Source organism: Streptopelia decaocto (assembly GCF_964273445.1).
Source record: "Streptopelia decaocto genome assembly, chromosome: 19".
NCBI lineage: Eukaryota > Metazoa > Chordata > Aves > Columbiformes > Columbidae > Streptopelia > Streptopelia decaocto.
In genome coordinates, this window is record NC_138674.1 from 5,513,965 (window position 1) to 5,529,725 (window position 15,761).

The 15,761-nt window shown below is 49.7% G+C and overlaps 1 protein-coding gene across 2 annotated transcripts in view; it reads right to left on the reverse strand.

Annotated features, from left to right (window-relative positions):
• Window positions 1-1,189: 1,189 nt before the first annotated feature.
• The window catches only part of KDM5B (lysine demethylase 5B), a 53,241-nt gene continuing 38,669 nt past the window's right edge, over window positions 1,190-15,761 (reverse strand). For both annotated transcript variants that reach the window (XM_082069472.1, XM_082069473.1), the window contains exons 19-27: window positions 14,893-15,248; window positions 13,239-13,377; window positions 10,915-11,094; window positions 9,832-9,990; window positions 8,044-8,529; window positions 6,158-6,269; window positions 4,076-4,230; window positions 2,963-3,289; window positions 1,190-2,071 (exon numbers count right to left, since the gene is read on the reverse strand). In XM_082069472.1, coding sequence (XP_081925598.1) covers window positions 1,934-2,071; window positions 2,963-3,289; window positions 4,076-4,230; window positions 6,158-6,269; window positions 8,044-8,529; window positions 9,832-9,990; window positions 10,915-11,094; window positions 13,239-13,377; window positions 14,893-15,248 — 2,052 coding nt within the window. In that variant the 3' untranslated portion in view covers window positions 1,190-1,933. The remainder of the gene's footprint in view (window positions 2,072-2,962; window positions 3,290-4,075; window positions 4,231-6,157; window positions 6,270-8,043; window positions 8,530-9,831; window positions 9,991-10,914; window positions 11,095-13,238; window positions 13,378-14,892; window positions 15,249-15,761) is intronic.

Sequence of the window (15,761 nt, forward strand, 5' to 3'; positions counted from 1 at the left end):
TAGTTTGCCCAAGTCAAACCCCGACCACATCCAGCTTGAAGCATCCACATGGGGATGAAATCCAACTGCCCCAGCCCTGTGGAGCAGCAACCTCCACAGCAACCTCCACCCACCCCTTCCCCAGGTCACAATTCCAGCGGAAAATCAAATGCAGATCCGTAAGGAGACGTCCCGCACTGCAGGCACAGGTCACCCAGGGACCGCGCTTCCCATTTCTTGACAATTTTCAAGCAAAGGTGCAGTCACTTCCAACCCATCATGCTCTAATTCTACTGCATTCATTAATCCCAATGAGAAATGTTGTCAGGATCACGACCTCTAGCCCCTGCAGTCCACAAAATGACAATGTTCCCTTGGGCTGGTGCTGGATTGAAACAAAGATGGTGGAGTCACCATCCTTGGAGGGGTTTAAAAGGTGTTTAGATGAGGTTCTCAGGGACATGGGTCAGTGCCTGAGTTAGGTTGGGTTATGGCTGGACTCAATGATCCTGAGGGTCTCTTCCAACTGAAATGATTCTATGATCTCATCGATCTCCATCTCCCAGGGCTCCAGAGCTCCCACCGTGGACAGGCCGCGGGGCCACGTCACTGTCCCCATGTTCCCGAAGGAGCAGCAGCCCCGGCCGCACCAGGAATTCCTCTCCAGAGGGTTTCAGGTGCAGCCTCAGGTGTGGTGCCAGCGGCTTCAAACCACCTCCGAAGTCCCACCCCACGGTGCCGCCTGCGCTGCCCCCGCTCCCCCCAGGCTGAGCTCCCTCAAGAGCCGCTCACAGAACCACAACCGGTCCAGGATCGTCCTCATCCCTCAGGTTTTCAGCCGAAACGCAGCAGCGGGGACAGCCCGGCCCTCTCGGCCGAAGCCACCGGCCAAGCTGCAGAAGGAGCTGCCCCCACTTTACCTCTTGCGTGAATTCCCCAGTCCTGCCCTCACCAAACCACAAATTGTACTTTCAACCCTTTGTTCATCCAACCTGTAAATAATTTCAGTTTTGGAAAAGCTTTGCAAAAGACTTGAAAAAGTGCGGGAGTGTTTTGGTGTGATTAACATTGCGATCTGCATTCTCCTTTCAAATACGAGCACAGTAAGAAAATCCTGTGGCTTTTGTATTTCTTTTTTAAAGATGGATTTCTCTCGACTAAGAGGAGCCAGCAACGCAACCAGCATCAATCTAGAGGGAAACGAAACTGCTTTGTAAGTTCTCTAAAAACACCAACATTTAATTTTATAACATAACCAGGGGTTTATTCCACAATATAAACTGCAACATTTGATACAAGCTACCCAAAAAAGGAGAAAGCCAAAATACAGCTGTGGCAATTACTTTACAGAGCTTTGTCTTGTTTTCCTGTCTTCTACATCACCGGGCCGTCAGTGACACTAGGACCTACCATCTGCTTTCTGTACATCAACCAATGCTAGAAGCAACACGCTGTTCAGAATTGTCATTCCAGTCACTGAAACCAGACATAGAAGTTATTGCTCAGATAAATAAACCTAGTCTACGAAAAACAAAGTGGAAAAAAACTAAAGTCTCCAAAGAGTTAACAGAGTCAACAGGGATTTCCTCAAAAGAGGATTTATTGGAAAATTCATGGTGCGGGTTTTTTTTGCACCTAAACCAAGCTGAATTAAATACGCCGGTCAATCCCAGAGAGGTAATTTAACGCTGTACAGTCAAAGGTGCATGTTTCAAATGCTTTCCGAATCGGTGGAAACCCCTGCTGAACAGTCAGCATCTCAAACCTCAACAACCACAAACAGATCAAGGGAAAATACAAAAGTGTCAAAAATTGTTTTGAGTTCTGGAAAATGATCCCATAAGGATAGAAGTAGCACCATTTGCAATCTGGTTCTTAAACCAGCCCCTGCGGCTTTATTGGAAAACTCTGATAACCTTCTGAACTCGAGTCCTGAATGGTTTAGGGGGAGTTTTTACTTCCGATATTGCGAGTCCTTCCCCGAGCAGCTGGCGCAGATGTAATCCTCCTTCTCGGCCATTTCTGGAGAGATGCCCACGCACACCTGGTGGAACCACTGGTTGCAGCTGCCGTCGCACTGGACCCAATCGACCTGGTGAGGAACAGACACAGCGCCGTTCAGAGAAGGACCAAGCAAAGCCAGCGTTCGTTAGTCATTCTGGGCGTTTAATCTATTGGCATGAGTGAGAAATGGCCCATTCCACAACTGGTTGGTGCTGTACTGAAAACAAGACAAGGGCCCATGTCCCTCGTCCCTCCTGCTGCTCTCCCACCCATGGCAAGATTGCGGAGGCAACGTCACCACAGCGCCCGCAGCACCTGGGGACGCCCCGTTCTCCATGTTTCAGTATGGATGGGGCTGTGCAGAGCTCCAAGGTGCTGCCCCCAACTTTGGAAAGGCTGCAGCCCACAAAGCCAATCAGAGAAATCATTTTGGTTGGGAGAAATGCTCAAGATCACAGATTCCAACCATTAACCCAAATCTGGCACTAACCCATGTCCCTAAGAACCTCATCTAAACCCCTTTTAAATCCCTCCAGGGCTGTGACTCCAGCACTGCCCTGGGCAGCCTGTTCCAATGCCCCACAGCCCTTTGGGGAAGAAATTGTTCCCCAGATCCAACCTCAACCTCCCCTGGTGCAACTTGAGGCCGTTTCCTCTGCTCCTGGTGCCTGTTCCTGGGGAGCAGAGACCCTTATCACCCTTACCTACACCCTTATTTCCAGAGCACAGCCGCATTCGGTGCCTGCACAGCCCCAGCTCCTCCTCCCACCCTTGTGCAGATGTCCCGATGTCCCCCTGCCCTCCCCAGTCCCAGCTGCTCTCGGAGAAGGTGGGAAGGATCGTTCCCAATCTGTCCCCGCGGTCACAGATGCTGTCTCTGGGTTACCAAGAGCCTTTGTCCCCAACCCTTCTGTATTCAGACAGTTTCAGGACAGCTCAATGTCCCAGAGCCCAGCGCAGCGGCCCAGCCTCTACTGACCTCATCTCCCTCCGGCTGGAGACAATTCACAGCGGGACAGATGGCGTCTTCATCCTCGGAGTCCTCCTGCTCGGAGAACGACGTGTCTGAGGGCAGCGAGTGGCTCTCGCTGGAACGAGGCACCTCCAGGAGACGCTCCCGCTCTCTCTCCAGTTTGTTAGTGCACAGATCCTTCGAGTGACTCAGTTTCAGTTTCTTCTTTTTGGGTGTTCTCATTTTTTTTACTCTCGCTCTCTTCTCATCATAGAAGCTCTCTCTCTCAAAACGCCGCTTTAGTTTTCTCTCCATGTAACTAATTCCATCTTTTTTTCCTCGGCAACACTCGTTCTATTGGAAAGACATTTTGGTAAAATCCTAAGCATGCAAGTAACACTCATTATCCTGTTATTACATGTCCTGCTTTTAGGAATAAATAGGCTTAAATCAAAGTGAGGCGTTCGACAGAGTGCTGTGTGTTCAGCAGCAGCAGGATGGGTAAGGGGAGCAAAGGACAGGGGGTCCTTTTTACAGAGATGTCTGTAAAATACGGACAGGAACACTAACAATCAGATTCAAATTGCCACAAATGATATTACAGAACCCCAGGCTGGTGGGGTTGCAGGAGCTCTGTAGATCCCCAGCCCAGCCCTGCTCACGCAGGGTCACAGAGCAGATCACACAGGTGGGTCCAGGGGGTTTGAATGTCTCAGAGCAGGAGACTCCACACCCGCTCTGGGCAGCCTGGGCCAGGCTCTGGCACCTCCCAGCAAACAAGTTTCTACTCATGTTCACGTGGAGCCTCCTGTGTTTCAGTCTGTGCCCGTTGCCCCTCACCCTGGCGTTGGGCACCACTGAACAGAGTCTGGTCCATCCTCTGACACCCACCCTGAGATATTGATCCATTGATCAGATCCCTCTCAGCTTCTCTTCTCCAGCTCTACAGCCCCAGCTCCCTCAGCCTTTCCTCATCAGAAATTCATTAAGTTACCTACTTCTTGATCCCTTTTGAAGAAGGAAAACATGTTTTCATGGAAGTAAAGACACACACACAAACCTCTTTGTAATGGTGAGGGGTTCAGGCACAGCCTCTGCTCCCCAGTGCCCTCAGGGCCATTGCTCTGATCAGACACTTGCCTTTTCATTTGCAGGTCCAAGCGCCGACCTCTGCTCCGCCTGCGAGCCGGGGCTTGGCTTTGTGAACAGGGTCTGGTAGAGCTCCTGGATTTCAGGCAGAGAAACCTGCAGCAGCTGAGCTTCCATCATCAGCTCATCCAGCTCCGTGCTAATGACTGTGGTGAAAGACAGAGAGAAGAGAAAAGGAATTATTCAGGGTGACACCGATGAGAACTGCACACACAATGAAAATTCATCTCTGGTAGGATATAAAACAACTGCAAAAGACATTTTTAAATCTGCAACTCTTATCTCTTCCCTCCTGACTGCTCATTTTTAACAGCAGGGTTAAGAAGAACGATAAAGCTTTGCACAGAAGTTACTGCGCTGCGGCTCGGTACCCTCCAGGATTGCATTTCTGCTGGTTTGAGGATAAGAATTGCCATCGTTCTCTGCAATTCCTCCTGCTTCTGAAGCTACGAGATGCGTGATGAACCTCTTACTAGGTAACGGGTGGGTAAGATGAACAAACTGAGTGGGATCCATAAGCGTGGTGAAGAGAGGAGAGGAAAAAAAGCCGAGAGGATGAGCCTTGCAAGCGAGTTCTGCCCAAGAGTCACCACCCAGCGCTGGGGCCGAGCTCCCAAAACCGGCACTGGGCTTTGGAAACAGTCACAGCTGCGGAGGCCAAAATCATTGGGTAAGTATCAGCTTTTTAATACAGTATTTAGTACAACTCAAATATGGCCTGAAAAGTAAAGCTGGCTGTACAAAGAACAGCCTTGTTTGGTTTAACTGCAATGTTAAACTGAAATGTCTAGTGTAAAATTAGCATGGGCTAAGCTGCACTGACTTGAAAACATGAAGATAAGATTAGGCCTGTGTCCCTGGAGCATCCTGCGGCAGGAGGAAAGAAACGATAAATAACTTCTTTTCCAGTCGTAAAATGATGCAGCTTCCAGCACCGACAGACACGGGGCTGAGCCAGGGAGGGGGCGCAGAACCTGCAGCTCCCAGCACTCAGCTCTGCGACTTGGGACGGTCGTGCTGCAGCAAAACTTCCCCAGATCTGTGTCCTGTGGGTGATGCAGCCCCTGGTCCCCAGCACCACCTCCCTGCCCTGTTCCCACCCCACTCCTACAATTTCCACGGTCTCCCCGCTCCTGCAGCCCCTTTGACCATGAGCCAGCACTGGGCCCTTGTGGCCAGGAAGCCAATGGGACCTGGGGTGGGTGAGAAGGGGGTGGTCAGTAGGTCAGAGAGGTTCTCCTGCCCCTCTGCTCTGCCCTGGGGAGACCACACCTGGAATCTTGTGTCCAGTTGTGGCCCCTCAGTTCCAGCAGGACAGGGAACTGCTGGAGAGAGTCCAGCGCAGCCACCAAGATGCTGGAGGGAGTGGAGCATCTCCCGTGTGAGGAAAGGGTGAGGGAGCTGGGGCTCTGGAGCTGGACAAGAGGAGACTGAGGGGGGACTCATTCCTGGGGATCAATATGGAAAGGGGGAGTGTCAGGAGGATGGAGCCAGGCTCTTCTCGGTGACAACCAGTGACAGGACAAGGGGCAATGGGTTCAAAGTGGAACACAAGAAGTTCCACTTAAATATGAGAAGAAACTTCTTCTCAGTGAGGGTGGCAGAGCCTGGCCCAGGCTGCCCAGGGGGGTTGTGGAGTCTCCTTCTGTGCAGACATTCCAACCCGCCTGGACACCTTCCTGTGTAACCTCATCTGGGTGTTCCTGCTCCATGGGGGGATTGCACTGGATGAGCTTTCCAGGTCCCTCCCAACCCCTCACATTCTGGGATTCTGTGGCTGCCCCCACAGCCACGTGCTGTTCATGCCCTCACCCAATCCCTCTTCTCCTATCACAGCTCATTTTCATTGCACACGGGGGAAGTTTGACTTGTTGAGAACTTTTCCCCCCTCTGCCAAAGCTGGACGTGACATTGCAAAGCTGCTGAGAGGATGGAGAAGCAAGCAGAGCCGCTGCACAGCCCTGCGCCTCCCACCTGGGCCACCTCTTGCTGACCAGGACGCTTCCTCTTCTCACCAAACACAGTGAAAAGAAGAAAGAAATTAAACTAAAAATCTAAGTGAAAACTACAAACCATGAAGTGGGATGCAGTGCTGTCCCGTAGAAAATGTAGAATGTAAATATATGGTTCTGTTATCCCAGTCATGAGGCATGGAGAATGACATCGCTCCAATTGTCTGGGAAACCTAGAAAACAAAGCAGAATGCACAGGTATTGTCACTGAACATGGCGTTTGGATTTGTCAAATAACTGCAATAGAATCAAAACTTGTTTCTCTTTAAATAACTTACATCTTGTATTCCTGCAAACTGTTCAATCTAAGACACCCAAATCCTTCATCCTTCACCCGTAAAAAGACAAAAGCAACTTTATTGCTGGAATTCAGCGGCAGAGTCACCGTGGGGTGAGCGCAGCCATGTGGAAACAGGGGCTTCAGCTCCAAAGTGACCCTGGGTAGAGCTGAGCTTCCTCCTTTTGTTCACAATAACAAAGCGGTTTCTCATGTCCTTGATCCCGTGAGACACGGACCTGTTTTGGAGCACTTTGTTCTACCTCGGCACGCACAGAGGACACTCCAGAGGCAAAACACGCGCTTAATTACGCAAAGGTTCGGACCCGCAAGTGTCAGAACGGCATCGCACAGACGCCTTCTGAAATATCATCTATCTCACTGTTCACGTGCCTGGGCCCCTTTCAAAATTTTGACAATTGTGACAGGACAGCAATGCTGAGACACTGGATTTACCACAACAAACCTCAAAACCATCGAGCCCCAAGCTCTGGTGCAGCGGCTGTGCCGGGACGGCTCCGGAGGCCACCGGGACCGACCCCGGGTGCCGCTGTCCCCAGGAAGGGTCCTGAGCTGGTGTCCCTGCTCAGATGTTCTTCCACCAAATGGGGCTCCTGATGTGGGAAATGTGGCCACAAAGACCTGAGCTGGCTCTGCTGGAGTTTCCTCAGTTTGGAAGGTTTATGGACTTGAGCTCCAGACCACACTAAAATGGTTAAACCGAGCTAAAACTGACCTAAAACTACACTTACTGGTTCTACCTCTGACCCAAACATCAACGTACATGCCCTAAGCCTTGCCTACTGTTTTTCAACTATTTGAGCTGGTCTAGTAAAAACAGACTTTCAAACCTAAATTATCATAGAAATCACCTTAGATGTCTACATATAGTTTGTCTACATATAGATGTCTACATACAGATATCTACATGCACCTCCTCAAGCATGCAGGGCACATTTTATGTTTGAAAACACACACAGACTAACTTTAGCAAAAAGTAAAAGCAACCCAGTGTATTTGAGAGGTTTCGTGTCTTTATGCTGCACAAACCTTGTATTTCAGATTTATTATCTCAGGAAAATGAGAACTGCTTCACCCATTTCCCACTTTCCCTGTGCTTTTTGCTCAAAGATCTTTACTGGAGGAAGCTGAAGCTCCCTTGTGATGCTGCCTGAAACAGTTGCTGTAGCTTCACTCAGTATTAGCAGAATATTCACCTTGGAAGTTGTAAGTGATGAGGAGGAGGAGCAGTAACAGATGAAGATACCCTGTTGAAAGCAAACCTATCGGAGAGCGAAGCTGGGAACACACTGGAAGGTTTGTGCCTCTCTTACTAATTCTCAACACTTAAAACTATATGTAAATACTTGTTGGAAGATAATATAAAGACCAATTGAATACTAAGCACTTGAGAAACAACGGCTTCAGCAGCTCTGGCGTTAATCGTGTCACATTAGGGTGTAGGAGCTGGGAGGAAAAGAAGGAAAACCGGGCCCGTTAGGAGTGATTGATGCCAGAACTGCAGCAGAAGGCGAAGCCGAAGGCACAGACACAACCTGGCAGAGCCTGAACAGAGCACAGCGACACACAAACACCCTGCGCTGCCACACACAGGGAACCCGCACCCAGGGAGGTGTCACAGCCCGTCCCTGCCCACCCGCCGGCCTCACCTTGTTTGTCTCCGGCAGCGGCCCCGCCGTGCTCTGCCATCTGCTGTACAATAATCCTGAGCCAACTTTGTCTTGGACAAGTTTGAGATTCCCTGAATACAACATTTGTTGTGCTCTGTGCTGCCAGTTCACAGTTCTCTCGATCATGTACCGCAAGGCGTCCCCCTCGGGAAGCCTCACGCGGATGCGCTGCAAGGAGGCCAGCAAGGGCAAGATCTTTTCTAAAGGCGGCTTTTCCGATCGGTGACAGTGAGGACAGAGCCACACGCGAGGTCCCTGCAACACGCTGGGCACCGAAACGCAGGCGGTGTGGAAGAAGCCCCTGCAGAGCTCACACTGGATCATGGGAGCCGCCGGCTCCTTCTGGCACAGACAGACTTTGAGCTCCGCGTCCTCCTCGCTCGACAGCACCTTCACCTCGTTGGTGGCTCGCAGGGCACGCAGCGCCTCCATCTCCTTCAGCCGGGCCTCCCCCAGCGTGGCCATCTGAAACGGACGGCAAAGAAGGGGCGTCACTGCCAAAGCGCCGTTACCCGGGAGCGCGGGCCGAGCTCTGCACACTCACACCCCTCACACACCAGCAAGTATTTCAGATCTTTACGAAACATCTCACCCCGCAGCCCTCCGAGGCTTTCGACGTTTGAAGTGAAGCGGTTATGGGGATGTGCAGTGATGCGACTTCAGCTTCCTTCCATTTGCTCATCAGGCCCAGAGATACAAAGCTTATTCCTTTGCAAAAATAACCTGACTCCCTTCCTCTCTGCCCCAAATCCTTCGTGTTCTGTACTACAAACCCATTACCTGCATTAAAGCAGCTTAAATTCCAAAACAAGTTCAGATTCAGTTTGTTCTCTGTGAACATCTCTCAAATACAAAGTCTGATTCTGTATCATCTTAAAATATACATAGGCAGCTTTCAGGAGCACCGATGATCCGATCCCACATCGCACACGCGGCCCAGGGCCGGCCCCTGACTCCGGACTCGCTCTGGGCTTCGCAAAACCAACTGAAATTCAGGTGTTTGCCTTTTCTACAGCATCTTCAGCATGATCTGCTATTAAAGATAGCAGTACATTTCCATTTAATAAATGCTATTAGTAGCAGCTGCAAATAATAAATTCTATGCATTTTATGATGGATATAAAAATACGTGTATACAGGAGGCTTTATAAATCTGTACAAACCAGATATTTCAAACACCACGGCTTTGAAATGTGACGATTAGAGGAAAATAGGCTGTGCAAAATTCAGATGGCTTGTCCAGCACGGGCAGATGCGGGACCTGGGCACAGCACAGCCCGTTACATACACGCGGTGCTGAGCGCGGCGGGTACAACGTTGGGCTTTACCACCCGCGACTACATCTGCTCCATCCAGACCCAGCGTTTTACTGACTTCATAATGCATGAGGTTTGCTTTAATTATTTATGGGGTTTGTTTTAATTATAGATGGTGTTGGGTTATTGTGTTCAGACTTGGGAAAGCCTTAACTTTAATACGGTTTTGGTGTGGTGGGGTAAAACAGGTCTCGATGGTTTGTTTTCCTGCGCTTTGTTAGGCCACGGGCATTGCCTGGTGAACTGTAAGGCTGTTTCCATGCCCCAAAACAACACATTTTTTCCACTAAAAGCAATTTTGAGAAGCCTGAAGCAAGCACAGAAATCACAGTCGTAGGAATCCTTCTGCAGAACAGCAGAGCAAGCAGGGAAGAGTGGAATGTAACACAAACAGAAACCAAGATTACAGAACTTATAAGCAATTCCCGTTGAGAAACCTCAAAGCACGTACCGCAGACGCGGTGTCTTTGCTCTCGGACAGAGCTCTCTCCAAGTCGCTCAGAGTTTCTAGCTTGGTGCTTTTCTTCTTTCCGCTCGGCACCGGCTCCTTCAGCTTCTTCTGCTTCCTCTTCGGATTCAGCATCCCGATGTCACAGCGCGGACACAGCACCTGGGGGGCAGAGCAGCGTGATTGTGGGCAGCACGGTTAACGCGTTTGTCCTGTCCTCACGCAGCCACATCCGACTGGTTCGAACAGGAGTTCTGCAGGTTCTTCCAAAGATTTGGTGAACTAGGATGAGAGTGGGGAGAACTGGAAGGTTAAAAAAATCGATTTTATAAAATGGGCAGCAGGCAAACACCTGTGGACAAGAGGAAACGGCCTCAAGTTGCGCCAGGGGAGGCTGAGGTTGGATCTGGGGAACAATTTCTTCCCCAAAGGGCTGTGGGGCATTGGAACAGGCTGCCCAGGGCAGTGCTGGAGTCACCAGCCCTGGAGGGCTGGACAGACAGACATGAGGTTCTCAGGACATGGGTAGTGCCAGAGTTGGGTTATGGTTGGACTATGATCCTGAGGGTCTCTTCCAACAAAAATGATCCCATTATTCTATAACTGCCCCTGCAGGATTTACCAGCAGAGGGTTCTAGGGGTGCCCTGTGTCCCCATCTGTCCGGACAGTGTGAGAGGCCAGGCTGAGCGGGGCTGCGAGCAGACACAGGCCTGGGGTGCAGGGGAGGCAGGTGCAGCCTCAGCCGGGCCCCCGTCCCGCTGTCTGTCTGTCTGTCTGTCACCACGCCAGGTGTGTGCAGCGGCTACGAACCTGCGCTCCTGCGGCTGCCGAAGTAAATTCAGTGCCACACATACTCAATATTCCCATATTTATATTGCAAATGTCAGACTGTGGCACAGCAGGCTCTTATTGGCCACTGATTAAAAGCATAGCCAAATCTTAATAATTTTAAGAGTTTAAACCACTAAAAGCATATGTCAGTCTATAAAAATGATGCTAAAGTAATACAATCCTAAACCAATTCTGCAAATACACTTAATATTTACTGCTATTTCCTGAGTTAACACAGGGCTGGGATCTCTCACCTCCAGGAGCGAATACGGGGAGTTCTCGCCCAGGAAGGTGTTGGCTGCACATTCCTTCCACGCCTGGACCTCGGCCACCAGGTTCTCCAGCCTGGGCAGGTACTCCAGGTGCACGGGGATGGATCGGCCTCTCGTGACCAGCTCCACTAGCGTGTCCAGGACAGGGACGCGTCCTCCAACCTGTCCGATTAAGAAAAGCTCCATGTATATAAGACATATCACTTCAGATCATCTCAGTGACTCGCTGTGATTCATGGAAGGTAGAGCTTGTATAAAAGAACTCGCTGCTTAGACACTTCCACAACTGTTACCCCGATGCTTGCGCTTCTCGTGCTCCAGTCATTAGGTATACAGGGAAAATTAATACAACGTTTTTATGGGGAAAGATACCAAATGACAGTTAAAAAAGAGTCAGAAGCAGTTCCCAGGTCTCGCAGAACTGAAGCAAAAATTCTTGGCACATACAAACACATATTTCCATATTCAAGAGGCAGAATTCCAGAAGCCAAACCAAGAAATGAGCAAATGCTGAGAACAATTCGCTTAAGCCCTCTCAAGACAGCACTCAAACTAAAGTTATTATTACATGACCTTTGTCCTTCAAAACATTAAAGCCCGTGACAAGTGATTTTTGAAATCAAAACTGCTGTTCAACTGTAAAAGCAAAAACCCTAAAAACACAGGAAAGGAAACCGGGTCCACAAATCAAACTGTGTCCTGGTTTTGTTAAAACCCAAGTTTCTCTTTGAGTGAATTTGCCTGTCAGCTGAAGCTTCATATCAGCTGCATTTTCCTGGAGAACCAGATACATGTTTTGGTGAACATAGCAATGGAATGCGAGGTTATTGATAAGGACAGATTATACATCTCGCGAGAGGGGCAATGAGAAACCGGTGACCAAGAAACCGACCAACTGTGTATAACATCCCATTCACGTGAATACTTCATATAAAAGTGGGAGATCACGAGGATCTCGTCCCTTTTCCTTATGGCGACATTAGCAGAGGACCTTGCGAGTCGTCCCTGCGAACTGAGGCCAGTGACAGACTGAATCCAGCTCCGGTTGGCTGCAGAGTCCAGTCCAGGACTTCGGGTGCCGGCTCTGCAGTTCCTGGGACTTTTCAGATTGGTTTTGTATATTTTGTATTATTTTCTCTATTTTATCAGTAGCATTAGTAAAACATGTTTAATTTTTCCAGCTCTCTTCTCTCTGTCCTTCTTTCCCTCCTGATCGCCTGTGCTGAGTGGGAAGGGGGGAGAGGGAGGGATGGAAGGGGGAAGCGGGGGGAGAGGAGGTTAACAATACACCTGCCAGGGTTTGATTGTCACCCCGCAATCTAAACCCTCGACAAACCGAAATGTTCAAGAGTTCAAGTGGGAAGTGCTAGAAGCCAAGGTGAAAACCTGTCCGCATCTCTTTGTTGGGAAGACACTTCTTTCTGCTTTTAGAAGAGAGCGTGAACATGGAAATGGAAATCACACAAAGCTGGAAGGAGCCTCAAAAATGGAACAAGATGAAGAGAAGAGGGGAGGAAGAAGAGGAAACCAAGTAATTTCCACCTCAAAATTCCAAGAGAACTACTACAAAACTACAAGTAATTTTATAGGTGAACTCAAAGGCTGACCACGCTGGAATAAAACATGAAATGGCCTTGAGATTGGCCACGCTTCATGGCTAAGAGATATGCGAGTATGTCTGAAATATCGCTGAAGACATAGATGTGGAAACACAAAGGAGATGGATGGGGCCTCATCAGCGGTCTCAGTGTCCTTGTACCATCGGGGATGCTCCAGAAAAGCACATTCAAAACTGGAGACGGCACAAGGACAGGACTGACCAGGAACATTCCTGGATCAGGAAATCTCCTTATTTCTTTTTAGGAGATGCTGGAGTTATTTTAGTCAGGCAAATGGCATTATTGGTGACTTTCAAATACTTGAGGGGTTTTGTTCGTTCAGTAGTCAGCAAGCAGAACTTAATTGTGTCACCCGCCCCACACTACAGGAGTGCAGTGAGACGCACAACGGTACATAAAAATATGGTTACTGGGGAATTGTTACTAGCAGATGAGCAAAACTTACCTTAAAGTTCCATAATATAATATCTTTTTAATTTTAGATTTGTTTTTTAATAGCTCCTTTAGGGATTTTATTGCAGTCAGTTAACTGCAAAGGTGAAGGAATACAAATCAGGTTTAGAAAGGGTAGTAAAACAATTGCACTCAGGGGGTAACTGCGCCGTGTCCGCAGCAATAGATGTTACAGATGAAGCAGTTTGGCTTCAGGGAGCGTTGCTGTCGCTCCCCGAGCAGCCGTTTACGCACCTGCAGCCCTTCCACCTCCTGCAGCCAGTCCCTGGCCTTCTGCACCGCGTCCTTGAGCGCGGCGCCGCTGGGCAGGTACGCCGGGATCTCCTCCACCTCCTTCAGCGCCGCCGCCAGGCTGCTCAGCGACTGCCGCGGCCTGCGGGACACAACAGCGCCTGAGACACCGCCGCACGCTTCACCCGCTGCATCACAACCGGAGAGCTACACCAAATCACAGCGGTATGTCCTGTACTGTACAACCAGGGCATCGGTAACGCAGGTACCCTGTTAGAAATCCTTGCTATAGGGGCCTACTAGAAACGCTAAAAACACATAGGAATATTTCTCTGTCTTTTCAATATTCGTACATTTGAGCTTAAGGGAGATTTAACATTTGGTAAGTTTTAAATGGCAGACCCAGAGAAGAGCAACATGACTGGTGGAGGGACTTGAAAATAAGACCTATGGGGAGAGGCTGAGGGAGCTGGGCTTGTTCAGTCTGGAGAAGAGGAGGCTTAGAGCTGAGCTCAGCACTCTCTAGAACTACCTGAAGGGCAGTTCTAGCCAGGGGGGGATTGGGCTCTTCTCCCAGGCATCAGCAATAGGACAAGGGGCCATGGGCTGCAACTCTGCCAGGGGAAGTTTAGGCTGGAGATTAGAAAGCAATTCTGTGCAGAGAGAGTGGTCAGGATTGGAATGGCTGCCCAGGGAGGTGCTGGACTCACCGGCCCTGGAGGTTTTTAAACTGAGATTGGACATGGCACTTAGTGCCCTGATCTAGTAAACGGACTGGAGTTGGACCAAGGGTTGGAATCGATGATCTCTGAGGTCTTTTCCAACCCAGTCCATTCTGTGATTCTGTGTGTGACCCTTGGATCTTCCTTAAACCTCAAACCAGCACCAACTAACTAGAAGGTGAAAGAAGCGGAGGTGGATTTTCTGCATTTCACAACTGGATTCTGACATTTTAGAGAAGTCCCAACTCAAGTGCATCTCTATTTTGGAGGGTAAAACCAAGCTTATCCCAGCTTTGTGCTCCTATGAAGTTACCATTTTAAAACACTGTCGTTACAAAGGAGTAAGAAGCATTCAAACGCTTTCACTGTCATGAGGTTGGTGGAAAAATATTAAAAATAAAAAAATCAGGAATCCTGAGGGCAGAAAACCTTGTGTACAAGGTAGTGCCACCCTTCTAAACTTGAAGTAGACGGTGCTGCCCCCATTTTACTCTATAATTTAGAAGGTCAAAGCCATGAGCAAGAATATTTGTCTCAGCAAGGATGTATTTGGCTTGTTTCCTTCTCCCCTACATCGATTTATCCTCAATGTTAGAAATAGCCTATATAATAAAATGTAACCAGTTGGTAGCATATATCCAAGCTCTGTCTGGACACGCACCCTCCAGTGTGACACCGGGGAGGGACAAAGGTAGAAGAGAAGGACGAGTTGTCTTAAAACCCTTCCTGTGGCGGCCAGAGAACCTGCACAAGGACAGCAGAGCACCACGGACCCTGTGAACCACCCCACTCACTCATCCCTTTCCCTTCTGGATGGCACCAGTTTTGCCTTTATGTTGTGCACAGAATGAACAAGAGCCCCTTGAGAAGTCAAACTCTTTCCATCTTAACAAGCTGGTAGAACTCCAAAAAGCAACGCTAGATTCAGCATCTACCTGGCCTTCAGCAGGTTTCTGGCTTTGTCGTCCCAGTGTTCGGACACGGTCAGGAGCTCCTGCAGCTTGGCCATCGCCTTCTCGACCGCTGGGTAGGGAGCGAGTCCAACACCTGAGTCTATCAGCCGCCTCATGTCGTCCAGAGTCAGGGAGCCGTGGTCGGAGGACGCCAGCTGCACGTCCTCCAGCCAGCGCGCCTGCTCCAGGCGCGTCCGCAGCTCGGCCAGCTGCGGCAGGTCCACGTCGAAGTCAAAGCTGACGTCCAGCAGCTCCTGAAGTTCCGCGGCGCTGGGCATTTCTGCAGAAAGGAGTTTTTGGCTTTGCTGTTGAAAAGCTTCCACGCGATCGAGAAGATCCTGAAAGAGACAAATGCAATGATAAATCAGAAGGAAACCCGCTGCCAAATCTCTTAAGTGCTGAAGTGTTTGCTTCCTGGTAAACGCCACATTGCAATGATCACAGTGTGCAGGGCAAATTATGACATTTAGAACACAGAAACCCAGAATTTCAGGGATTGGAAGGGACCTGGAAAGCTCATCCAGTGCAATCCCCCCATGGAGCAGGAACACCCAGATGAGGTTACACAGGAAGGTGTCCAGGCGGGTTGGAATGTCTGCACAGAAGGAGACTCCACAACCCCCTGGGCAGCCTGGGCCAGGCTCTGCCACCCTCACCCCCAACAAGCTTCTTCTCAAATTTAAGTGGAACCTCCTGTGTTCCAGTTTGCACCTATTGCCCCTTGTCCTGTCACTGGTTGTCACCGAGAAGAGCCTGGCTCCATCCTCCTGACACTCCCCCTTTCCATATTGATCCCCATGAATGAGTCCCCCCTCAGTGTCCTCTTGTCCAGCTCCAGAGCCCCAGCTCCC